General features: G+C 56.9%; 2 protein-coding genes across 3 annotated transcripts in view; one reads left to right on the top strand and one right to left on the bottom strand.

The window, feature by feature from the left end:
* Positions 1-1,894: 1,894 nt before the first annotated feature.
* LOC100328948 (cytochrome P-450) lies at positions 1,895-14,358 on the top strand. Its single transcript, NM_001171131.3, is given in 9 exon segments — positions 1,895-2,102; positions 6,255-6,417; positions 6,517-6,666; positions 7,851-8,011; positions 8,355-8,531; positions 9,140-9,281; positions 10,549-10,736; positions 10,910-11,024; positions 13,622-14,358. Coding segments are annotated over 9 exon segments (1,449 nt in total). The 5' UTR covers positions 1,895-1,931; the 3' UTR covers positions 13,804-14,358.
* Positions 14,359-23,308: 8,950 nt separating this feature from the next.
* The window catches only part of LOC149120788 (cytochrome P450 2B5), a 35,335-nt gene continuing 33,856 nt past the window's right edge, over positions 23,309-24,787 (bottom strand). For both annotated transcript variants that reach the window (XM_089318797.1, XM_089318796.1), the window contains exon 9: positions 23,309-24,048. In XM_089318797.1, coding sequence (XP_089174923.1) covers positions 23,867-24,048 — 182 coding nt within the window. In that variant the 3' untranslated portion in view covers positions 23,309-23,866. The remainder of the gene's footprint in view (positions 24,049-24,787) is intronic.

Below are 24,787 nucleotides of genomic sequence, written 5' to 3'. Positions count from 1 at the left end.
AGTAAGGGGTCCTTGAATGTTAGCATTGTGACACTGTGATGGGGACTACAGGGAGGTAACGTACACACAGCGGATACGCTGGACAAGGGACTGATTCTCGTCCTGGGTGGGATGAAATTGAATCCCACAACTCAGAAAGGTGTGCAGACTTAAACTTCTGTAAGTTGTTCATCCCTGGACTTGTTCCACTGTGGTTGATCACAGGGAGCTGAAGCCTCAGACAGGGGCAGTGTGGGACATTGTGGGTGGGGAGGGGTCTTCTCCACGTTGGAGGTGGGTGGCTCCTTTGGATTTCACAGGCCCAGAGCTGGAGGGAGTTTGCTTCAGGACAAATCAAGTCTGGAGCGGCACCCATACCTGATGTAGGTGAGACTCTGGGCTTACAATTGGTGTAGATGCGAGTTGGGGCTTGAGGATGATTGGGATGGGATGGATGTGTTTTACATGTGATAAGGCTGGAGTTTGGGGGTTTCCAGGGCACAATGCTGAGGTTCGAACAAGTCCTCCCCTGCATACAGGTGGAAGAATAACGGCCATGGTGGCAGTATGGAGAGGGAGGCTGGAGTGGGCGCTCAGCCCAGTGGTCAAGACACCCACATCTCATACCGTGTGTGGAGTGCCCGGGGTTGACTCCAGGCCCCTGCTCCTGACTCTGGCTTCCTGCCTATGCAACTGGGCTTCATGGTGCCACCTTCCTGGGAGACCTGCATAGCCTTCCCAACTCTTGTATCCACCCTAGTGCAGTCCCAGCCATTGTGGGCAAGTGAGGAGTGAGCCAGCAAGCAGGAGTGCGCTCTCTCTCTCTCACACTCTCTCTCATGCTCATTCTCTCTCTCTCTCTCTCTCTCTCTCTCTCTCTCTCTCTAATAAAATGTAGTGGGGCCCGCAGGAGGCAGTCAGGCTCCAGAGGTCTGCCTTCATGAAGGGATTACTGTTGTTATGACAGGGGAGCACCTGTTACCCCGGGAGTGGGCTGGACTCCGGGGAGTTGGCCCCGTTGTCCTCCATCTCATGTGTCGGCCCGCCCCGCCAAGCTACCACTGGAAGCCCTCACTGCGCACCGGCACCCACAGGTGGGCTTCCGCCTCCGGGACTGACAGCCAGATGCACGGGTGCTGCCTGTGAATGGCTCAGTCCCTGCTTTCTCCTCTAACAGCCAGACACGGACGGACACAGCCTCTGCACCCCTGGAGCTCAGCGCCCGACTGCAGGAACAGACATTGAGTCAGAGACAGAGAGCGAGAGGGACCCAGGGAAACCCCAGGTGCTCACAGAAACAGAAGAGGCAGGGGACCCGCCCAGCTGTAGTCGTGGTGATCAGAGACCCTGGGGACCCGACGGGGCACCCTGCCAACTCTGTCTCCTGCCCCGCCCCTTCTGTTCCTGCCATTATTGCCGCTGTGGCTGTCACACAAGGGACGCTGGGAGCCTAGATGCAGGAGGGATCGCCCTGAGCTTCTGGAGCCCCTAAAGATACTGGGGCTGGGAAATGCCCAACATACCAGCACCCATACAACCCACACATGGGAACCCCTTTCCCATCATGGGCACCCGCAGAGACGCAAGAGGGTGGGACAGACGCCGGCAGACCTGGAAAACCTACGTGCCAAACAGAGCTGCAGACAGACAAGTGCTCACTGCCTCAGTGGAAATAAACAGACGCTCATGTGCACTCAACACCCCCTCCATCTCCCCCTGCAGGTCCCTGCCAACATCCAGGAAGGGGAGGGGGCAGAGTGACAGGCAGTGAGCTGTCACTGGGCTGCCCGGGCAGGAAGTGTGTATCCTCTGGCTCCCAAGTTCACACTGTGGTAATGAGGAGAGGAGAGGCGGGGAGTGGGTGAGGTTGATTACTGGGTGGGGATCCAGGCTCAGGTTAAAAGGCCCAGCGCGAGGAGGCTGCAGCAGGTGGACAGCCGACAGCCGGGACCATGGAGTTCAGCCTGCTCCTCCTCCTGGCTTTCCTCGCAGGCCTCCTGCTGCTTCTGCTCAGGGGCCACCCCAAGGCCCACGGCCGCCTCCCTCCGGGACCCCACCCTCTGCCCGTCCTGGGGAACCTTCTGCAGATGGACAGGAAGGGCCTGCTCCACTCCTTCCTGCAGGTGAGACACAGATGGATGGGTCGGTCCTGGTGAGCCCTCCCTGCTTGGGTGCCTGGGGCTCACATGCCAGAGAGAGCCGGGCCTGCTTCCAGGCTCCTGGAGGGAGTGGGGGCGCTGGCGAGCAAGGGGCGCAGAGCCAGAGTGTGGTGGTGGTGGTGAGATTGTCACGGGTGACTCTGCTCATCTGGAGCTGCAGGTGGACAGCACGGGGCATATGGGTGTGAGTCACGGGTGCTGAGTTTCACTCTCCCTGCCATTATTGTCACCTCCTTGGGTGCCCGCCTGTGCCTGGAAGAGAATGAGAAAGGGTGGTGACAGTAAATCATCAAATAGATTGTTGCGTCTGCCATCAAGAGGGAGCAAAGACCAGCCAAGCCAATGCCAGGAGCAAGGGGAGGGGGGAGGGAGAGCTGGAGGAGCTGGCGGGCGCGCTGGTCAGTGAAGCCTGTGATGGGTGCTGTGCTGCAGCAGGCTAGGCTGAGCCTGGGCCTCGGCATGCACACGCACTGCTTCTCTGCTCCCATCCAGCTTCCTGCTGATGCATCCAGGAGGCAGCAGATGATGGCGCCGGTGCTGGGGCCTGCACCCACATGGGAGACCCAGAGGGGGTCTGGGCTCCTGACTTCAGCCGGGCCAGACCTAGTGTGGGGGCATTTGGGGAATGACCTAGCAGATGTAGGATGTCTCTCTCTCCGCGGCTCCGGCCATTCCGGCCATTTGGGGAGTGAACCAAAGGAAGGAAGTCCTTTCTCCTGTCTCTCTCTCTCTCACTGTAACTCTACCTCTCAAATAAATAAATAAATAAATAAATATAACATTTTTAAAAAAGATTAAACATCAAAAGGAGAATGCACTGTAGCAGCAGCTGAGTCTCCAGCAGTGACTGCCGGCTACATCCGCTGCTTTGCATGCTGGTTTATTAACAATTAGCCAGCATCTGCTAACCCATTCCCAGCGGGATAATGGGAATGAGACAGTAACTTCTAGTTCCTCTGCCTCCTCCCCCTGCCAGACCAACCACATTCCTGAATCTTGTCATCTTATTGATTTGAAAGGCAGAGTTGCAGTTCAGGGCTAAGCCAGGACTCTAGAACTCCAGCTGGATCTCCCCCATGGGTGCAGGGGCCCAAGCACTTAGGCCGTCTTCTGAGCTTTCCCGAGTGCAGTAGCAGGGAGCTGGATTCGAAGTGGGGCAGCTGCGACTTGAACTGGGGTCCACATGGGATGCCAGCACTGCAGGCAGCAGCTTTACCTGCTATGCAACAGTGCCAGCCCTTCAAATTCATATATTCATTTGAAAGGCATAATTAGAGAGAGGAGAGAGATCTTCCATCCACTGGTTCACTCCCGACATGGCTACAATAGCTGGGCTGGGCCAGACAGAAGGCAGGAGCCAGGATCTCCATCCGGGTCTCTCCCATGAGTGGTAGGGTCCTGAGCACTTGGGCCATCCTCTGCTGCTTTCCCAGATGCATCAGAAGGGAGCTGGATGGGAAGTGGAGCAGCTGAGACTCGAACCAGCGATGCTATGGATGCCGGCATGGCAGGGGGGCGGCTTAGCCCCGGGTCACAAGGCTGGCACCTGATCCCCCTCTGTAAGGGCATTTTTGCCAGCGGCAGCTCAGTGGGGACGACCGTGCCTCCGCAGACAGAACCTGCTGTCTCACTGCTCCTCTTCTCTGCCAGGGCTGGCCATCAATCCCCACACAGTCCCTGCTCACCGTGAGAGCCACATCCGCCTTAAGATACGTGTGCATTTGTAGGGGTCTTGGCGGCTGTCTCCTAGCTCACAGGACGCCGGGACCTGTCAGCACCGCCAATGAAGGGGTTTCAGTTTCGGGTGGGGATGGGCTGGCGCTGGTCTCTGGAGACCCTTTCTGCATGGAGCAGTCTAAGACTCGGGTGTCCAAAACATTTCATCAAACGGCAGAGGATGTCATCGAGTGTTTGACACATGCGCTTCTCATTTGTTGGAAAGGGCAAGTTAACATCCTGTCACAGCAGTGCAGGAATGTTGTGTCACCTTTGTCCCTGCCGTGACAATGGCCCAGAGAGAACCCACAAAGGTCACCAGGGGTTGGACAGCATGGGGTGTGGCCAGGGCGATGGCTGCTGCCAGCAGCATTCGGTCAGCCCCTGGTCCCACCGTCTGTGGGGCACAGGGGCGCATTCAGGGACAGGAGGCCGAACAGCCCCTGCCCCTCAGGAGCTGGCAGTCGGACTGCAGAGACAGACGAAAGACACAGAATCCACACGGTGACAGTGAGCGCTCCGCTGGGTGGCAAGGGACACACTGAAGACCTGGGCATTTTAAGCTCACTCAAGGGTGGATCGAAGAGGGGGAGAGGGGAGAGGAAGGCGTCCCTGGCAGGCACTGGGAAAAAACTAGGATGAGACATTCCAGTTCTAGTCCCGGCTGCTCCTCTTCCAATCCAGTTCTCTGCTGTGGCCTGGGATAGCAGTAGAAGATGGCCCAAGTGTTTGGGCCCCAGCACCCGTGTAGGAGTACTGGAAGAAGCTCCTGGCTCCTGGATTCGGATTGGTGCAACTTCAGCTGTTTCAGCCATCTGGGGAGAGAACCAGTAGATGGAAGACCTCTCTCTCTCTCTCTCTCTCTCTCTCTCCCTCCCTCTGCCTCATCCTCTTTGTAACTCTGCCTTTCAAATAAACAAATGCAAATGTTAAGATTGATTAGAAAGGCCAGCATTGTGGTACAGTGGGTTAAGCTGCTGCCTGTGATGTTGGCATCCCATATGAGCACTGGTTCAAGTCCCGGCTGCTCCACTTCTGATCCAGCTCCCTGCTAATGGCCGGGGAAAGCAGCAGAAGTGGCCCAAGTGTTTGGGATGCCGGCACTGCAGGCCGTGGGTCTACCCACTATGCCACAGCACCAGCCCCAACATTTGCATTTGATAATGAGCTTTTTAATTTCAGTTACAGCTTTGTAATAATGCTTTAAACTTTCTAGGCAAATGATCTTGTATTAAGATGCTGTCTTTTTTCAAAATGATTTCAGTATAACAAAAAATATTTTGAACAGAAAACACTTGTTGGTTCAGTGGTCTCCATATGTAGTCTTCTTTTGAGGATGGAGATGGTGAGTTTTAAAACATGCTAACACTTCAGAGAAATCTGTTATTCGTTCATTTTCAGTGTCTTAGCAAGAAGGCAGAGAGACAGAGACACAGAGCAAGAGCTCCTCCTGGCTCTGGTTCGCTCCCCAAACAGCCAGAGAGGCCAGAGCTGGCCGGGTAGAACCCAGGAGCCTGGAATTCCACCCAAGCCTTCCACCTGGGGGGCAGGGCCCAGGGATGTGGGCCGTCCTCTGCCGCCGTCCAGGTGCTGGCTCAGAAGCCGAGGAGCCAGGCCAGGACCAGGCCCTCCAGCAAGAGAGGCAGGTGCCCCAGCAATGACCCAGCGGCTGCCCAACAGCCGCCCTGACTTCGAAATCCATTTCCCTGCGTGCGGCTGCCTTTGCTCGTGGACGACCTGTGCGACATGGGCCATGACGGGTGGTGAGATGCAGAAGGCACCTGGCCCAGGTGCACAGCTGGTGAGAGGGCGGCCGGGACCCTGAAACAAGAGGCCTCTTTGTCCCAAAGTCCCCTAGACTTAAGCACCTCAACTTGGGGATGGATTTATTGAAGCCGGCGGGAACCAAAGGGCGAGTTGAGGGAGAAGTAGTCAGAGACGTGTCCACACCACGGCGGCCCTGCGGAGCCTGGGAGGGCTTGACGCGGGCTGGGAGCTTCTAGTTGAATGGGATAACTCAGGTGTGGTCGAGCAGCGAGGCACTGAAGGGGGTACAGGAAGGGAGGAAGGGAGATGAGTGAGGGCCCTTCCAGAGACCAGAGCAGGACATGGCACACAGAAGACCCCACATCCCAGCGGGTTGTCGATGAGTCAATGAATGAATGAATGAGCGGATCCAGGTGATTGCTGTGGTGAGCACTGGAACGCCGGCTGTTCGGAATACACAGCCTTCTGTACTGCTCAGGGCACCAACCAGTGGGGCAGGGCCTTGGGCTGCGGGGTCAGGGCAAGGGGAACGGGGAGGAGGGGGTCGGGGAGATGGCTGTGACCACTCTGTAGCCCACTGTCTCAGGTTCAGGAACTGACTGCCGCCGGCCTTGGGCGGGGTGTGCTTGGCAGCTCCGAGAGAAATACGGGGACGTGTTCACGGTGTACCTGGGATCCAGACCCGTGGTCGTGCTGTGTGGGACGGATGCCATCCGCGAGGCCCTCGTGGACCAAGCGGAGGCCTTTTCTGGCAGGGGGAAGATCGCTGTACTGGATCCGATCTTCCAGGGATATGGTGAGAGCGGGCGCTGGGGGTGTGGTGGAGCTCAGGGAAGGTGGGCCTGAGGTGTGGGGCGAGGGCTGGGGAGGCACAGAGTCTCCTTCCACCCCCCAGGAGTGATCTTTGCCAACGGGGAGCGCTGGCGGGCCCTTCGGAGATTCTCCCTGGCCACCATGCGGGACTTCGGCATGGGGAAGCGGAGCGTGGAGGAGCGCATTCAGGAGGAGGCCCGGTGTCTGGTGGAGGAGCTGCGGAAATCCAAGGGTGAGGCCGCGAGCCAAGGAGACGGGGCAGCGCCCGGCAACCGGAAACCCGAGAGAGGGGCAGACAGGGACCGGGAGGGGTGCGAGCTGTGGTGTCCCAGGACAACTGGGGGTCGCGCGTTGCTGCTTAACTCGCAACCTCGGAAAACCAGCTCCTGGCGACACCGGGACTCACATTAAAGGCAGCAGAGGGGGGCAGGGAAAGCACCGGGTGTTCTGCAAACAGCCAGCCCTGTCCCCTCCCCAGTGAGGCTTGCTGAGCTGAGAGCCAAGGACCAGGTCGGGTGCTGTGCGCTCGGCGGCCAGAGGGGGCGCTAGAGGAACTCTCGTCGGGATTTCTGGAGTCTCCATAAGGGGCTTGGAGGTGACAGTGTTAGCGCCTCCATCTCCTGGATGTGGTCTTTGCCCTCTTTCTTACCCGAGTTTCTCAAGAGTTTCTGAGAGGCTGAGAAGGATGGAGAGAGAGAGAAGCGAGAGCGAGAGAGATCGAGAGACAGAGGCAGAGCCAATGCCTGCAATGGGCAGGATGAGGCAGAGTGGAAGCCACGAACTGGGGTCTCAGCTGGGCAGGGCCCATCACTGCTGCCTTCCGGGGTCTGCACTGGCAGGAGCTGCAGTCAGGAGCTGGGCTGGGCATGGACCCCAGGTGCCCCTGTGGGGGATGGAGGAGGCCCAGCACCAGCCCCCCACGCCCTCCTCCCTACCCCCCACACCACCTCCAGCCATGGCCGGGGCGGGTGTGTCAGGCGGGTGCATAGTCATCAACTCACATCTGCAGAGCAGAGCCCTAGGGGTGGGCAGAAGAGACCAAGGGGGAGCCACAGACAGGGGGAGTGGTCAGTGTTTGATTGGATGCCTGTGGCCCTGGGACTGGTGCTCCAGCCTGGGTCCTGGGAGACCCACTCACTGCACATGCGCTGTGCAGCTGGGCTCTCCTCAGCCTCTCAGTTTGCCCACTTGGGAACCGGGGAGATCACAGGCTGTGCCTTCCTCCGCTGCTGTGGGGAGAAGGAGACAGAGCAGCAGGGGAAGGGCCTAAGAGAGGACCCGACATGAATGTGCACGGGAGGCTGCCAGCTACGGCCGTTCCAGCCGATCATGACTGAGTGCTGGGGTGGTCACACAGCCGCACGTTCCCCAAGCCCGTGACTCTGTGTCTCTCCTTCTGCTGCTGCCTCCTCCTAGGAGCCCTCCTGGACAACACCTTGCTGTTCCACTCGGTCACCTCCAACATCATCTGCTCCATTGTCTTTGGAAAACGCTTTGACTACAAGGACCCCGTGTTCCTGCGCCTGCTGGACCTGTTCTTCCAGTCCTTCTCCCTCATCAGCTCCTTCTCCAGCCAGGTCTGCCTGGGTGGTGGTGGGGTGAGGTGGAGCAGGCAAGAATGAAAGGAGGAGGAGGAGCAGGAGGAAACACAGCCAGGGCAGACACGCAGGAGAGAGCAAACGTGGGAGGAAGACACAGAATGAGAGAAGAGAGTTAGACAGAGAGCAGAGGAGAGGGGCAGGTAGGGGCAGCTACCACAGAGGGACACAGGAGAGAGGAAGGAGCAGAGGAGAGCTGACTGCCAGAGACAAAAAGCAGGTGAAGGGTGGGGGTGGTCCTCGAGGAGGCACAGGTGCCCAGGAGCCCCATCCTCCCGGCCCCGCCCCACATGACCCCACCCCACTCTCTTCTCCCCTGCAGGTGTTCGAGCTCTTCTCGGGCTTCCTAAAGCACTTTCCTGGCACGCACAGGCAGATCTACAGGAACCTGCAGGAGATCAACACTTTCATCACCCAGAGCGTAGAGAAGCACCGCGCAACCCTGGACCCCAGCAACCCCAGGGATTTCATCGACGTCTACCTGCTCCGCATGGAAAAAGTGGGGCCCGGGAGGGGGGAGGGGCATGGGTGAGGGGAAGAGAGTAGAAGGGAAGGAGGAGGATGAGAAAGAGAGGAGAAAATGGAGAGGGAGAGAGAGAGAGAAAGAGAGAGAGAGAGACTGAGGCAAGTGACAAAAACAAAGCAGCAGGGGCAGAAACCCACAGAGCAAGGGTGACTAGGGAAACAGCAAAAAGGTGGAGAAGCAGAGGGCAGGAAGAGAGGCTGGCACTGGGGCACTGGGCTGAGCTGTTCAAGTCCCGGCTGCGCTTCTCATCCAGCTCCCTGCTGATGGCCTGGGAAGGCAGAATGAGATGGCCCAAGTGCTTGGGGATGGAGCTCCAGGCTCCTGGCTTCAGCCTGGCCCAGCCCCAGCTGTTGCAGCCATTAGGGAAATGAACCATGGAAGATGGAAGATCTCTCTCTCTGTAACTCTGCCTTTCAAATAACTAAATCTTATTAAAAGAAAGAGAAGCACAGGAGTGCACAGGTGGAGGACAGGGAATAGCAGTGGATGAGACAGAGTGAGAGACCCAGAAATGGATGGTGAGAGACAGGCAGCTGGGCTCCAGCCTTGCTAACCTCCCCACCCCCACCCCGGGAATGCAGGACAAGTCCGACCCGAGCAGCGAGTTCCACCACCAGAACCTCATCCTCACCGTGCTCTCGCTCTTCTTCGCCGGCACCGAGACCACCAGCACCACCCTCCGCTACGGCTTCCTGCTCATGCTCAAGTACCCACACGTCACAGGTGGGCTGTGGACGGGCTCCTGTGTGGGGGAGACGTTAGGCTCAGGGATGGCCCCCACCGAGCCAGTCCTGCGGGTGGGTGAGGGAAGAGCCTGCGGATCCGAGCTGGACCCACTGGGCCCTCACCCTCAGTCCCCCTGCACACTCCTGGGTCCGCTCCTCAGTCATGCAGGGACACAGGTGTGTGTTCAGGGAGGCGCGCCCTGACCCTCTGGGCGGTGACAGCGGGACGGCTTTGACTCAGCAGCGCCCTCGTGTGCTCACCCTTGTCTGCAGCGGGCTTCCTCCCCTGCCCCTTCCCCAGCTGCCTCTCAGGCCTCACCACCCACGCAGCCTTCATGTTCCAGGACAATAATCCCCCCGTTGTGTCACCCCTGAGTCCTCACCATCACGCCCCCACCCATTCCTTCCTTTACATCCTCAGTCCTCGCAAATGTGTTCACTCTTCATTCTTCCATATTCCAGCCATCATCCTTCACGTCACTGGTTCACTGGGCTCATTGCCTTATGTTCCAATGGGCTGTTCATGAACGGGTCCATCCAGTTAATTCATAAGTGAATACATCCATACACTCTCTGGCTCGTCATTCATCATCAGTCTATTTATGACTGATCTGTCCATTGATTTGTTGATTACACATTCCCATTATTTATCTAGTGTTCATGGATTAATCTATTGATCTATTCCTTTGTTACACCCCTGAAAGTCTGGCATGGTCCCTCATTACCTACACACACTAAGTACTAGTTCATTTTCTCCTCACCTTAGAGAGGAGTTCTGACAGGAGTTCTCAATCTGAAATTCCTGAGGAACTCTGGGGTGTGTGTATGTGTGTGTGCATATCTCTGTTGTACCTGTGTGTGAACTTGCGTGTGCATTTGTATGTGTCACCTTGCATGTATATGTGCACGTGTGTGCATCTCTGTGCACCTGTACACTTCTGTGTGCATGTCTATGTGTGCACCTGTGCGTGTGAACTTGAGTGTGCATTAGTCTGTGCATCAGTGTGCATATGTGTCTGTGCACCTATGCGTGTGACCTTGTGTGTGCACCTGTGCGTGTGGGAGAGAACCCACATCACTCATCAGATTTCCAGGATGAGAATTCTTGTTCCTCCCTCCTCCCTTTGCCCCAGGCTGGGACTCTGAGGGGCACCAGTGGCCTCAGCTTTGACGCAGGTGTCTCCTGGCCCACGGCGCCCTGGAAAGCAGGGTCTCTGCTGAGATGCCTCCTGCTTGGGGTTCCCTGGCCCCACTTTTCCTTGCAGAGAGAGTCCAGAAGGAGATCGAGCAGGTGATCGGCTCCCACCGCCCTCCGGCCCTCGATGACCGAGCCAAAATGCCCTACACGGACGCGGTCATCCACGAGATCCAGCGGCTCGGGGACCTCATCCCCCTCGGTGCGCCCCACACGGTCACAAAAGACACGCAGTTCAGAGGCTATGTCATCCCCAAGGTGAAGCCAGCGGTCACCTGCCACTTCCTGCGGGCGTTCTTGGTCTTCCTAACTCCAAAATGCAGCCTCTCGTTGGTTTCCGTTGTGTCTGTTTTTTTTGGGGGGTGGGGGGGTGCAGGAACCTGCATGGGGCCAGGGGCCGGCCCCCTCTCTAACCTTTGGACCTCCCTCAGAACACGGAAGTGTTCCCCGTCCTGAGCTCGGCTCTGAACACCTTCAACCCCGGCCACTTTCTGGATGCTGACGGGGCCCTGAAGAGGAATGAAGGCTTTATGCCCTTCTCCCTGGGTAAGCTCCACCTGTGGCCCGCCCCCAGACCCCAGACCCCAGACCCCAGAATCCAGGGCCCTGCCCAGCCCCTTCTGGTTATGTTCCCTGTGGGATCCCAGCTGCCTGCAGGAGCCCAGCCCACTTGTCCTCCCTCTTTTAAAAAATTATTATTCTTCAATATGTATTTATTTATTTGAGAGAATTAGAGAGGGAGAGACAGAGGGACAGAGATGCAGAGAGAGAGAGAGAGAAAGAGAGAGAGGAGAGAGAGATCATCCATCCTCTGGTTCACTCCACAAATGGCCAAGGCTGTGTCAGACCAATGCATGGAGCTTCTTCCAGGTCTCCTATACGGGTGCAGGGCCCCAGGCACTGGCCGTCCTCCACTGCTTTCCCAGGCACATCAGCAGGGAGCTGGATCATAAGTGCAGCAGATAGTACTGGAACCAGCACCCATAAGGCTTTACCTGCCACACCACAGCACTGGCCCCTAAAATTATTTAAATTGTAGATCTTTTGGGATACCCTGTGGTAACCTGATACATGTAGTCAATTAGCAATGATCAAATCAGGTTGGTTAGCATCATCAACTCCTTAAACATGATTTAAACATCATCTGTCATCACAACAACCCCTCTAGGGGGCTGCAGAAAAGAGATTAGGTCCCCAAGGCAAACTCTGGGCAAGGAGGACCTGGGGCGAGGACTTTAACCTCACCACACTGAGTGAGATGAGTTTCTTCAAAGAGAAAGTCTGCAGAGCCCTACTCAGAGCTCACTGCCCTACTGGGACCCAAAGAACAGCTCACAGCAGGCACCTTAGACACAGCCGGGCAGTGCTTGGGCGATGCCCAGCAGATGGACACTTCTGGGTCAGCAGGGTCAGGAAGGTGTGAAAGGTGGAGTGGAGGTCAGTTCCTCCCTTCACAGTCCTATCCCAGGTCCAGAGAGAGGTGGGGTGGGGGCGGAGAGGAGTACAGACAGGGGTGGAGAGGAGGATGGACAGAGATAGACAGAGACGAGGAAAGAGATGGAGCCGATGGCTGAGAGTGAGCGGTGAACAGGACACAGTGGCAGGGAGAGAGAAGGCTAAGGAGGAAGGAGGAAGGAGAGGGAGAGGTAGAAAAAAGGGAGTGATAGGAGTAGAGAGGGAGAAACAAATGAACAAGAAATAGTGTGCTTCGGACAGAGATGAAAATGGAGATTGAGAGAGAGAGAATCAGATCCATATCCAAAAGACAGAAAGGTGAAGATGAGATGGGCATAGACAAAGAGGCAGACTCCCACAGGCGTGAGAGTCAGAGATGCCAAACGGTGCCCCAATGGGCAGCTGCTGGCCGAGGGGGGGTTTGGGGGAGAGATACACACTTGGGCTGGCCTGAAAAATCTGGGCCACAGAACCTGTTCTGGAAGGAGAAGCAGGCCAGAGACTGCCCTAAGCACTGATGACTCCTTTCTGCTGCTTTCTGGCTGGGCCGAAATGACACGGACCCTTGCACGGTCACCTGTCCGACCACCCGGACTCAATCTTCCAACCACTTGAGAGGGTGGAGGGGATGCCAGGAGACCCACATACACACTGGCCCTTTGAGAGACCCAAAAGTGAGGGGTGAGGCTCTGTGTCTGTGCTTGAAGTCCCAGGTGCTCGCCCAGCCTGGGGTCTACAACCTCCTGGGTGTCCCACACCCCCGGGACCCTCTTCACTGTGGCAAGCCTATTCACAATTTCAGTCAATCTGGGGGTTGTGGTTTTTTTTTTTTTTCTGACAGGCAGAGTCAGGCAGTGTCAGAGAGAGAGACAGAGAGAAAGGTCTTCAAGGTCTTCATTTTTCCGTTGGTTCATCCCCTAAGAGGCCGCTACGGCCAGCGCTTTGCGGCCGGTGCACTGCACCGATCCGAAGCCAGGAGCCAGGTGCTTCATCCTGGTCTCCCAAGCGGGTGCAAGGCCCAAGGACCTGAGCCATCCTCCACTGCACTCCTGGCCACAGCAGAGAGCTGGACTGGAAGAGGAGCAACCAGGATAGAATCCGACACCCCAACTGGGACTAGAACCCAGGGTGCCGGCACCGCAGGCAGAGGATTAGCCTAGTGAGCCATGGCACTGGCCTAGGGGTTGTATTTAAGTTCCTGAAGGCTGTGGATCTTAGGCTGAGAGCTGAACACAAGGCAGACACGTGGTGCCAAAGACGCCTGCCTGCCTCCCCCGCCACGCATGCTCCCAGGGACAAACTCAAATAGACACACCTGCAGGATTCCTCACAGGAGCTGGGTGATTTGCCAAGAGTTCTTACCCGTGGTAACTTCTTTTGAGCTCACAGTAGCCCTGTGAGAGAGGTACCATTCTCCACCATGAGAAATCCTGACTAGGGAATACACACACACACACACACACACACATCCAGCCGGAAGTGGCTCCTTCACCCTGTAGGCTGCTGAACCATTTGGGAATCCGACAATAACTCCAGTCTCAGAGTGAACATGGCACACACGTCCGAAGGCTGGCCACCGGTTTCAGGGGGTTTGGGAGCCCTCCCTGAGTAGCAGGTTAAAGGTGGAGCCCATGCAGGTCTGTTGCTACGGACACAGGTGAGTGATGTGGGCCGCTCTGTGTCCACAGGGAAGCGCGTTTGTCTGGGCGAAGGCATCGCGCGGACCGAGCTGTTCCTCTTCTTCACCACCATCCTGCAGAACTTCTCCATCGCCAGCCCCGTGCCTCCCGAGGACATCGACCTCACTCCCCGGGAGAGTGGCGTGGGCAACGTGCCCCCGAGCTACCAGATCCGCTTCCTGGCCCGCTGAAGGGGCCACGGGGACCCCCGGTCGTTAGGTGTCCCCGCCTCTGTAGAGAATGGCCCCAGACTCCTCCCGCATCTTCCTGCCTCTCAGACCTGGGGCCAGCCGGGACCCTCCCCTTGGTCTCCACGGTGTGAGGAGTCCTCTTTGTGGTCCCATCTCCTTCCACCAGGCTGCGGCTTTTGCAAAGACTCAGGGAACTGTTCTCTTCCTGTCCTCCCTACGTGTGGCACCAGCCCCAGCTGCTAGGTCAAGGATTATACCCAGTTTGCAGTTGAGGGACAGAGGCCAGGCAAGGTGCCAGCAGTCTGAGATCACTGTGCCCCTGAGTGGAGGAGAGAGAGCCACGATGTCGCCACAGCCCACTCTTTGCAGTCACGTAGTTAGGTTAAGATGCAGCCCGCACAGCACGCATGAAGCCGTCCATTGAAAGGGATGGTTTTGTGATTTTCTCTCCTCCACAAGGTCCTTGCAACCACAGGATCTGTGCCATTGCCCCAGGGGAATCTCCAAACCCACCAAGCTGTTGATGTCCCAGATAAACGGGGGTCACACCTCTGAGGTCGGCTGTGCCAGGTTCCTTGCACCTCACGCGGCGTCTTGAGGCCCAGGGATGCCCCCCCCAACTCTTGGTGACCTCAGCTATATCTTCCATTTGTGAAAGGCCCTGGGCTCCCTGAGATGGTCCCTGAGATTCAAGCAGACACACACACAGCCTGCCCTCCTTGGGCCAGGGGTGACCCCTGCCGTTTTGCGTGTGACCTGTTTACCGTCAGGTCCCTGGGAAGACCTTCTGATGATTCCCTCTCCCCTCCGTCAGTGCCCACTCTGCTGTGCTGTTCATGGGCCCACTTCCCACATCTGGGGCAGTGTGTGGCATGTGACAGCTGTGCAGAAGGACTGCTCAGGAATGCATGGATGCATGAATGGATGGATGCATGAATGGATGGATGCATGGCCAAATGAGCCACCTCCTAGACCACCACAAGATGGAAACCAGGCCTCCTCCATCAGACTGTGGTACCATCTCCATATCTCACTTTCTTCTGATACCAGAATAAATTCCTGACCCTAAAGGACCCATGAGGGCCCTAGTCTTACCTCTCATGCTGCAATGCCACCTTGTGACAAAACTGGCCGAGCGCCCTCCTTGGGGCGGAGCCACATCCACACAGCCTGCACACATTCTACCCTCTCCAATGGGACAAGCTAGGCAGTCCAGGGCCCTGCCTGTGACAACACCGCCACACCAGCGGGTGGCCAATACCAAGCAGGCAATACCCCTGGACCAGAGGGAAGATCCTTTCTCCAGGCTGTGCCCAGGGTGAGCCAGGAAGAGTGGACTCTGCCCCCTCCCCCTGGGCACTGGTAGCGACGGCCAGGACAAGGGGGACAGCAGAGATTTTCCAACCAGGAACCTGCAAAAACCCAGAGGCAGGGACACAGCTGGGAGTAGAGACAGACAGAAAGAGAAGGCAGAGAGGCAGAGATGCTGAAAACCAGAGAGAAGTGGAGACCAGAAGAGGCACCGACAGGATGGATGCAGAGGGCGGCAGAGGGGAGAGAATAAGACAGGGAAGACAGCGAAGAGACCCAGCAACACCAAGAAAGACATACACTCTGTGCTGGCGCTGAGGCATTGTGGGCTGACTCCGCCCGCAGCGTCAGCATCCCATATGGGTGACAGTTCAAGTCCTGGCTGTTCCACTTCTGATCCAGCTCTCTGCTATGGCCTGCGAAAGCAGTAGAAGTTGGCCAAGTCCTTGGGCATTTGCACCTCTGTGGAAGACCAGGAAGAAGCTCCTGGCTCAGCTCCGGCCATTGTAGCCCTGTGAGAGTGAACCAGCGGATGGAAGATCGATCTCTCTCTCTCTTTCTCTCTCTACCTCTCTCTGTAACTCTCCCTTTCAAATAAGTAAATACATCTTTTAAAACAAGAGAGAGATGGCCGGTGCCATGGCTCACTAGGCTAATCCTCCGCCTGCGGCGCTGGCACCCCAGGTTCTAGTCCCGGTCAGGCCACCGGATTCTGTCCCGGTTGCTCCTCTCCCAGTCCAGCTCTCTGCTGTGGCCTTGGAAGGCAGTGTAGGATGGCCCAAGTGCTTGGGCCCTGCACCCGCATGGGAGACCAGGAGGAAGCACCTGGCTCCGGGCTTCAGATCGGCACAGCCTGCCACCCATAGCGGCATTTTGGGTGGTGAACCAACGGAAGGAAGACCTTTCTCCCTCTCTCTCTCTCTAACTCTGCCTGTCAAAAATAAATAAATAAATAACACACCGAGAGATACACTAAAACCCAGAGCAAGGTGGACATCTAGCCTGGTGGTTAAGACACCTGCATCCCGCACCAGAGTCCCTTGGACCAACACTCAGCTCCTGCTGTGCTCCAATGCCCTGCTGATGCAGACTGGAGCTGGCGGTGATGGCTCACGTGGTCGGGTCCTGCCAGCCAATGGGAGACCTGGGCTGCTCTTGGCCTCCGGCTTTGGTCCCTGGATGCTGCAGTTATCTGGAGAGTAAAGCAGTGCACAGGAGCTCTGTTCCTCAGATAAATAAATAAACCCAGGCCAGGCCCCACCCATCGCCGTCTCAGAATCTTCCTGAAGGCTCAGAAGTGGCTGCTGTGCCTTCGCCCATTGTAGGAACGGATAACCGGAGGCGCACAGCCGGCCCAAGGTAGGGGCAGTATTCAGCATGGGGAATGCCAGCGCTGGGGAAGCGGGGCGGCAGCGCCATCTGGCGGAAGAATGCCTGAACTGCTCCTTCTCCACGTGTATGCCGGGTTCCAGTCTCCAATGCCCACAATGGGCAGGGTCAGAGCCAGACATAAGCCAGGAGCCAGGAATGCCCATGTGGTGGGGTGGGGGCCCATCCACAGGAAAAAGACAGAGGAGGCAGACAACGACAAAGGATATTGAAAAGAGGGTGAAATTTAGAAAAGGAATGCGCACTGCGGATACCAAGGGATTCCACTTGTCTGGCTTAACAGGCACAGCACTCCCCACTTCCTAGAGGCAGAAGGGGGCATGGCTCTGCACAGTCGCGTGTGGGCGTGTCCCAATCCAGGGGCGGGGCGGGGGCGGGGCTTAGCCTAGCTATAGGTGCCAGTCAAGACACCTGCCTGCCACATCAGTGCGCTGGGTAACAGTCCCAGCTCCAGCTCCTGACTCCGGCTTCCGGCCAACGCAGACCTGGGAGGCAGTGCTGAGGGCTGGAGGGATGCGGTTCCACCGCCCACGAGGGAGAGCTGGGTGCACTCCTGCTCCTGCTGTGGGCATCTGGAGAAAGAGCCAGCCCAGGGGAGAGATGCACACTAGCTCCTTACCCCCTTTCAAACAAACAAGATAACTCGCAGACTCCTGTGTTGGCTGTCAAGGCGGCAGCTGTGAGTCTGGGCGCTCGGCCCCACAGGAAGAAGGGGCCGCTGCACACGGCCCAGCGCACCAGTCCTCTGCGTGCAGAAGACATCGTGACCCACAGAGAGCAGCCTCCTGGCCTCAGCCCTGCAGCGGGCTCCAGGACAAATGCGGCTTCCTGCGGCTCCGGCTGCTCCAGCCTGACCAGGGGCGGGCACTCTGCTTTCACGTTGTGAGATGATGACACCGCTGTCCAGTGAGCTCCGCTCAGCGCCCCACTGCTCCACTTCCCATCCAGCTCCCTGCTACTGCACCAGGGAAAGCAGCAGAAGGCAGCCCCAGTGCTTGGTCACGTGGGAGACTTGGATGCAGCTCAAGGCCCCCGGCTTCAGCCTGGCCCAGCCCCAGCTGTTGCAGCCATTTGCGGAGGAAACCAGAAGATGGGAGATCTTTGTCTCTCCGTCTCTCTCTGGAATTCTGCCTTTCAAATGAAGAATCTGAAATGGATGTACCACATTCAGACAGATGTGGACACATAGATGATACACACAAATACAGCGTAGCTATATGGCAGAGATGACACAATGTATAATACAGACACAAAGTTCTACACCATACATGCTACACAGTGACTCATACACACAAGACAGACACAAGTGATATAGAAATAGAGACAACACAGAGAGAAGGCAGATAGATAATTCTGTTGATGTCTAAGAAGCAAGATCGTTAGCGCTAAAGATGCCCTGAGGTGGTTTGTATACAACAAGCAAGAGATGTACTTGATTCTGACTTCATCCACTTTGAGAATAATGAGTTGGTTCCTTGGCATCCCTCAGAGTCACCTGTACAGTTTTATTTATTTATTTATTTATTTATTTATTTATTTATTTATTTATTTTATTGCTTGAAAGGCAGAACACAGAGAGGCCCAGAGAGATCTTCCATCCATTGGTTCACTCCCCAAATGCCTGGGCCAGGCTGAAGCTGGGAACTCCATCCTGGTCTCCCACATGGGTGCCAGGGCCCAGGCACTTGAGCCATCGCCTACAGCCTCCCAGGGTGTGTGTGCACCAGTGGGAAGCTGGGTGGGAGGTGGAGTAGCCAAGACTCGAACCAGGTGCCCCACTGTGGGATGGGAGCTTCCCGAGCAGCGACTCTGAGCCCTGCACCGGGGCAGAGATTCCCCGAAACTCTTGATCGTGGGAGAGGTCTTGGCTTCGTCAGAATGCAGGACACAGGCAGCTGTGGCCTTGGGAAAACCAGTGTGGAGGGGAAAGCAGGTGCAACGACGACCCTGTGAACTCTGTCCTCGCTGCACTAAGGTCAACAGTCAGTGTTGACTTGGCCTGGACTGCAGCTAAACTGATACTAAGAACTGTGAGGGGAAGAGACTGAGGGAGCCAGGAGCTGTCACTCAGGGCAGCCCAGCGCCTGGCTCCTGGGGGATTCCGGAGACCCGGGTCCCTGAATCACCTGTATCTAGGTGAGACGGGCTGAGAAACGGCCCCAGAGACCTCCTCGTCCTGATCCCAACCCCTCTGCTGCTCTTCCGTGCCTGCTGAGAGACTCTGCAGAGCCCAGCGATCAGCCTGGCGGGGGCACACAGGGGAGCATGGCCATGCGCCTTAGTGGGGTTCCCGGGCTCGGTTCCCAGCTGCTGTGCCGGACTCCAGCTTCCTGCCAACCTGAGCTCCGGGAGCCAGTGCTGATGGCCCAGGGACTGGGTTCCTGCCACCCACGTGGGAGACCTGGATTCAGTGCCCAGCTCACGATTTCAGTCCCAGCCCAGCCCCAGCCATGGTGGGCATTCCGCGAGTGCAGCAACAGACAACAGTATCTCTCTCTCTCTCTCTCTCTCTCTCTCTCTCTCTCTCTCGCTCTCGCTCTCGCTCTTAAATAAATACAGTTTAAGAAAACGCAGAGGGAGACATAAGAAGGTGTGACAGGCAGGGCCATGGGGTGCAAGGTTGTCCTTGATTATCCTGAGCTATAAGAGGGATGCCGGAGCAAGGCGGTCAGGAGGCAGAGGCCTGGATGGCGGGGGGAGCAGGCAGGACCACCCCCAGCCCCCCACCCACCCCCAGCCTCCAGAAGGAACCAACCCTGGGGACACCTTGGTTTCAGCCACTCAGGATTCACCTCAGGCTCCGGGCTCCGCACCTGTCGGAGAATAAAGGAGTGTTGCTTTAAGTCACTAAGGGTGGGGTCATTTGTCACAGCAGCAAGGGCAGGGAGGCCCTGCCTGAGTGCTCCCGCCCCTTCCATACCCTGCGTGGCTTTTGTGTGGCAACATGGAGTCCAGGGGTCCTTCTGCCTATTAGCCCCACCCCATCCCTGTCCATCACACCGCCTGTCGCCCCAACGTCCCTGCCCTCTCTGGACTCCTTCTGAGGTCTGGCTCAGCATCAGTCCAAGTCAGGGGTCAGGATTTTTAGACTCCAAGCCAAACAGTTAGAGCTTCTTCCAGGTCACTCAGCCACACCCCTGCCTCTCGGAGAAACGGCTCAAGAAACCAACTAACTCATTCCACTTGGTAAAGACCTTGGCGGTCCCAGGGATTTCCTTATTTTCCAAAGAAATCAGGCTGTCCATGTGCCAGCAGGGAGCATGCCCACGCCTCCTCAGCCGCGTGGTGCCCCGGTGACAGCTGCGCCTTTGGAAAACCAGGGCCGTGTGCCACGGCTCAGGATGACGTCAGCAGCACTGACTCCAGGTTTCCAGCAGCATGGCACAGGCTGCGGATCCACGCCGACCTGGGGTCAAGCCCCGAGCCCGGGTCCCCAAAGGCCCTGGGACAGTGACTTTACACTCTGGGCTTCAGTTTCCGCACATGAACACGGGAATTCAGAGGCTGGTGTTGGGAAGCAGTTGAGCCAGCACGTGGGACGCCCACATCCCGCATCAGAAGAGCAGGTTTGAGTCCCGGCTGCTCTGCTTCCGATCCAGCTTCCTGTGAATGCATCCGGGAAGCTGTGGATGATGGCAACGGTCCTGAGGCTCGTGCCACCCATGTGGGGGCCTGGCTGGGGGTGTGTAGCAGGTTATGCCACTGTCTGTACCACTGGCATCCCACGTGAGAGCCAGTTCAAGTCCCTGCAGCTCCACTCTCAAGCCAGCTCCCTGCTAATGCATTTGGGAAAGCAGCAGAATTGGCCCAAGTGCTTGGGCCCCTGCACCCACATGGGAGACCCGGTTGAAGCTCTTTTTTTAAATGATGCATATTGGGCATTGCCTAAAATATCCCTAACAACATGGCGCCTGGTGGATGTTTGGGGATGTGTCTGAGGCTGCTGGGGTTAAACCACGTGAGATCGGACCACCTGCAGGGAGAGGTCCGATTTAGTTCTGGACACGTGGACAGTGCATGATCCCTATACCTCGCTTAAGATGCCCCATGTGTGTTCCACCCATGTCTGCATGACCTTTTCACTGATCGGCTCCCCTACTGTGCATGTCTTTCTTAAGCTCCATAAGCCTGCACACTTCCTCAGTAAAGCAATTCCTGCTTCAACAGAACTCACGGGTGCTTGCTGCGGTGTGCTTGACCCATCGACCTTACCTCTCCCGTTCACCTCGTCAGGGAGGGCTTGTACTGTCCCCTGCTGGTCAGGGGCCAGCCTCAGGCTTAAGGCCCCAACAGATGTATTTATTTATTTGAAAGGCAGAGTTACAGAGAGACAGTGAGAAGTCTTTCATCTACTGGTTCCCTCCCCACATGGCCACAATAGCTGGATCTGGGCCGATACAAAGCCGAAAGCCTAGAGCTTCTTCTGGGTCTCCCACGCGTGTGCAGGGACCCAAGCACTTGGGTCATCTTCCACTGCTTTCCCAGGCCATCAGCAGGGAGCTAGGTTGGAAGTGGAGCAGCTGAGTCTCAGACTGGTGGCCTTATGTGATACTGGTGCCAGAGGCGGTGGCTTTACCTGCTACGCCACAGCCCCAGCCTCTAAATCTCTCTCTCTCTCCCTTTAAAGATTATTTAATTGTTAGGCAGAAATATAGAGAGAAAGAGAGAGATCGTCCATCCACTAGTTCACTCCCCAAATGACCAGAGTCACTGGAGCTGGGCCAGGCCAAAGCCAGGAGCCAGGAGCCTCATCTGAAGTGGAGCAGCCAAGACTTGAACTGCCACAAACCCGGCTCCCTAAATAAGTAATTCATTTAAAAAAGGAGGGGGCCAGCGCCAAGGCTCACTTGGTTTATCCTCCACCTGCGGCACCAGCATCGCACATGGGTGCTGGGTTCTAGTCCCGGTTCCTCCTCTTCCAGTCCAGCTCTCTGCTGTGGCCTTGGAAGGCAGTGGAGGATGGCCAAGTGATTGGGCCCTGCACCCGCATGGGAGACCAGGAGGAAGCACCTGGCTCCTGGCTTCGGATTGGCACAGCACAGGCCGTAGCAGCCATTTGGGGAGAGAACCAACAGAAGGAAGACCTTCCTCTCTGTCTCTCTGTCTCTCTTTCTCTCACTGTCTATAACTCTACCTGTCAAATAAATAAATAATAAATAAATAAATGAAAAAGCAGGAACAACTTAATGAATTTCATCTGAGAAATCATTACACTGTCTTCTGGGACTGGAGCACAGTGGATTTTTGGCTTCCAGCATAAATGAAGCCCAGAGACTGAGGGGCACTGCTGTCTTGATGTTCCCTGGATCCAGCTGTGGAAGGTGTGAACACAGTCTCTCCAGGCTTGCGGCACGAGAGAAAAGGGAGAATGGTTGTTAAGTGAACATCAATTTAAGGAAAAATACCAACAACTTCATGTCAAAAAGTGTAAAGTTAAGTGGACAGATTCCTTAAAATACGACTTGCTAACATCGACACAAAAGAAATAACAGGCATGAATAATTCCAAAATGATGGCAGCAACGGAGCCCCTAGCAGAGGCTGTCCCCTCCTGGGTGCACAGTGACGTCACCGAGAACACTGAAGGGAGAAACAAAGCTAATCCTGCACAGACGCGGTCAAGGTGAAGAGATCACAAGATGGCTCCCCCCACATACTTCTTGGCATATGTAATTTTTAAGAGATTTCTATTTATTTGAATGAGAGAGAGAGAGAGAGAGAGAGAAGAGACAAGGCGAGAACGAGATCTTCAGTCCCCTGGTTCACTCCCCAAATGGCCCCAACAGCCCAGGGCAGGTCCAGCCTGAAGCCAGGACCCCGGGGAGGCAGGGCGGCCCCAGGCCCAGAGGAGCTGAGGCCAGTGAGGCCCAGGACGAGCGAGAAGGCGGACAGCACCATGGTCCCCTCTCTGCCTGCCGTGAGCTCTGCCGCCTCTTAAAGGCAGCTGCTCCGATGTTTGATTTCTGTGATTGGGGGGGGGCTGCCAGGACTCCACCCTGGCAGAGCTCCTGGTGACTCTCCAGAGGCTGCAGGAAGCCCAAAGGGGGCGGGGCCACAGGAGCCAGGAGCTCAGCATCTCAGGCTTAAGTCCCAGGGCCGCCTTCCCATTGGCTGTCCGCTGGTGTGGCGGTGTCATCACAGGCAGGGCCCTGGACCACCCAGCTTGTCCCACTGGAAAGGGTGGAAAGTGTGCAGGCTGTGTGGATGGTGGCACCACCCCAAGGAGGGCGCTCGGCCAGTTTTGTCACAAGGCGGCACTGCAGCATGAGAGGTAAGACTAGGGCTGTCACGGGTCCTTTAGGGCCAGGAGTTTATTCTGGTATCAGAAAAAGTGAGATATGGAGATGGTACCACAGTCTGATGGAGGAACCTGGCGGCCATCTGGGATGGTCTTGGAGGTGGCTCATTTGGCCATGCATCCATCCATGCATCCATGCATCCATGCATTCCTGAGCAGTCCTTCTGCACAGCTGTCACATGCCACACACTGCCCCAGCTGTGGGAAGTGGGTCCATGAACAGCACTGGAGAGTGGGCACTGATGGAGGGGACAGGGTCTCACCAGAAGGCCTTCCCAGGGACCTGACGGTAAACAGGTCACACGCAAAACAGCAGGGGTCACCTCCCGGCCCGAGGAGGGCAGGCTGTGTGTGTGTCTGCTTGAGTCTCAGGGACCATCTCAGGGAGCCCAGGGCCTTTCACAAATGGAAGACGTCGGGTGACGCCACCAAGAGTGGGGGGAGGGGGGGGCGTCCCTGGGCTTCAAGACACCGCGTGAGGTGCAAGGAACCAGGCACAGCCGACCTCAGAGGTGTGACCCCCGTTTATTTGGGACATCAACAGCTTGGTAGGTTTGGGGTTTCCCCTGGGGCAATGGCACAGATCCTGTGGTTGTAAAGACCTTGTGGAGGAGAGAAAATCACAAAACCATCCCATTCAATGCATGGCTTCGTGCGTGCTGTGTGGGCTGCATCTTAACCTAACTACGTGACTGCAAAGAGTGGGCTGTGGCGACATCGTGGCTCTCTCTCCTCCACTCAGGGGCACAGTGATCTCAGACTGCTGGCACCTTGCCTGGCCTCTGTCCCTCAACTGCAAACTGGGTATAATCCTTGACCTAGCAGCTGGGGCCGGTGCCGCACGCAGGGAGGACAGGAAGAGAACAGTTCCCTGAGTCTTTGGAAAAGCCGCAGCCTGGTGGAAGGAGATGGGACCACAAAGAGGACTCCCCACGCCGAGGAGGCCAAGGGGAGGGTCCCGGCTGGCCCCAGGTCTGAGAGGCAGGAAGATGTGGGAGCAGTCTGGGGCCATTCTCTACAGAGGCGGGGACACCTAACGACCTGACCGGGGGTCCCCGTGGCCCCTTCAGCGGGCCAGGAAGCGGATCTGGTAGCTCGGGGGCACGTTGCCCACGCCACTCTCCCGGGGAGTGAGGTCGATGTCCTCGGGAGGCACGGGGCTGGCGATGGAGAAGTTCTGCAGGATGGTGGTGAAGAAGAGGAACAGCTCGGTCCGCGCGATGCCTTCGCCCAGACAAATGCGCTTCCCTGTGGACACAGAGCGACCCACATCACTCACCTGTGTCCATAGCAACAGGCCTGCATGGGCGCCACCTTTAACCTGCTACTCAGGGAGGGCTCCCAAACCCCCTGAAACCGGGGCCAGCCTTCACACGTGTGTGCCGCGTTCACTCCACTGGAGTTTTTGTCGGATTCCCAAATGGTTCAGCAGCCTACAGGGTGAAGGAGCCACTTCCGGCTGGATGTGTGTGTGTGTGTGTGTGTGTGTATTCCCTAGTCAGGATTTCTCATGGTGGAGAATGGTACCTCTCTCACAAGCCTCTGTGAGCTCAAACAACTCTTGGCAAAGCACCCTGTTCATGTGCAGAATCCTGCAGGTGTGTCTATTTGAGTTTGTCCCTGGGAGAGTGGGAGGAGGGGAGGCTGGGCGGGCATCTCTGGAACCACGTGTCTGCCTTGTCTTCAGATCTCAGCCCAAGATCCTTGGCCTTCAGGAACTCAAAAAAATTCAGCCCCCAGATTGTGTGAAACTGTGAACAGGCTCACCACAATGAGAGGGGTCCTGGGGGTGTGGGACACCCAGGAGGTTGTAGACCCTTGATGTGGGAGCACCTGGGACTTTGAGCCCAGACACAGAGCCTCACCCCTCACTTTTGGGTCTCTCAAAGGGCCAGTGGGTGTGGGTCTCCCGGCATCCCCTCCACCCTCTCAAGCAGTTGGAAGATTGCGCTCGGGTGGTGGGACAGGTGACCAGGCTAGGACCGTC

This window comes from Oryctolagus cuniculus, chromosome 18 (genome assembly GCF_051225735.1).
Source record: "Oryctolagus cuniculus isolate XC-2025 breed Fujian yellow rabbit chromosome 18, ASM5122573v1, whole genome shotgun sequence".
NCBI lineage: Eukaryota > Metazoa > Chordata > Mammalia > Lagomorpha > Leporidae > Oryctolagus > Oryctolagus cuniculus.
Note: the sequence above shows the minus strand (reverse complement) of the source record. Positions and strands in the feature narration are given on the sequence as shown.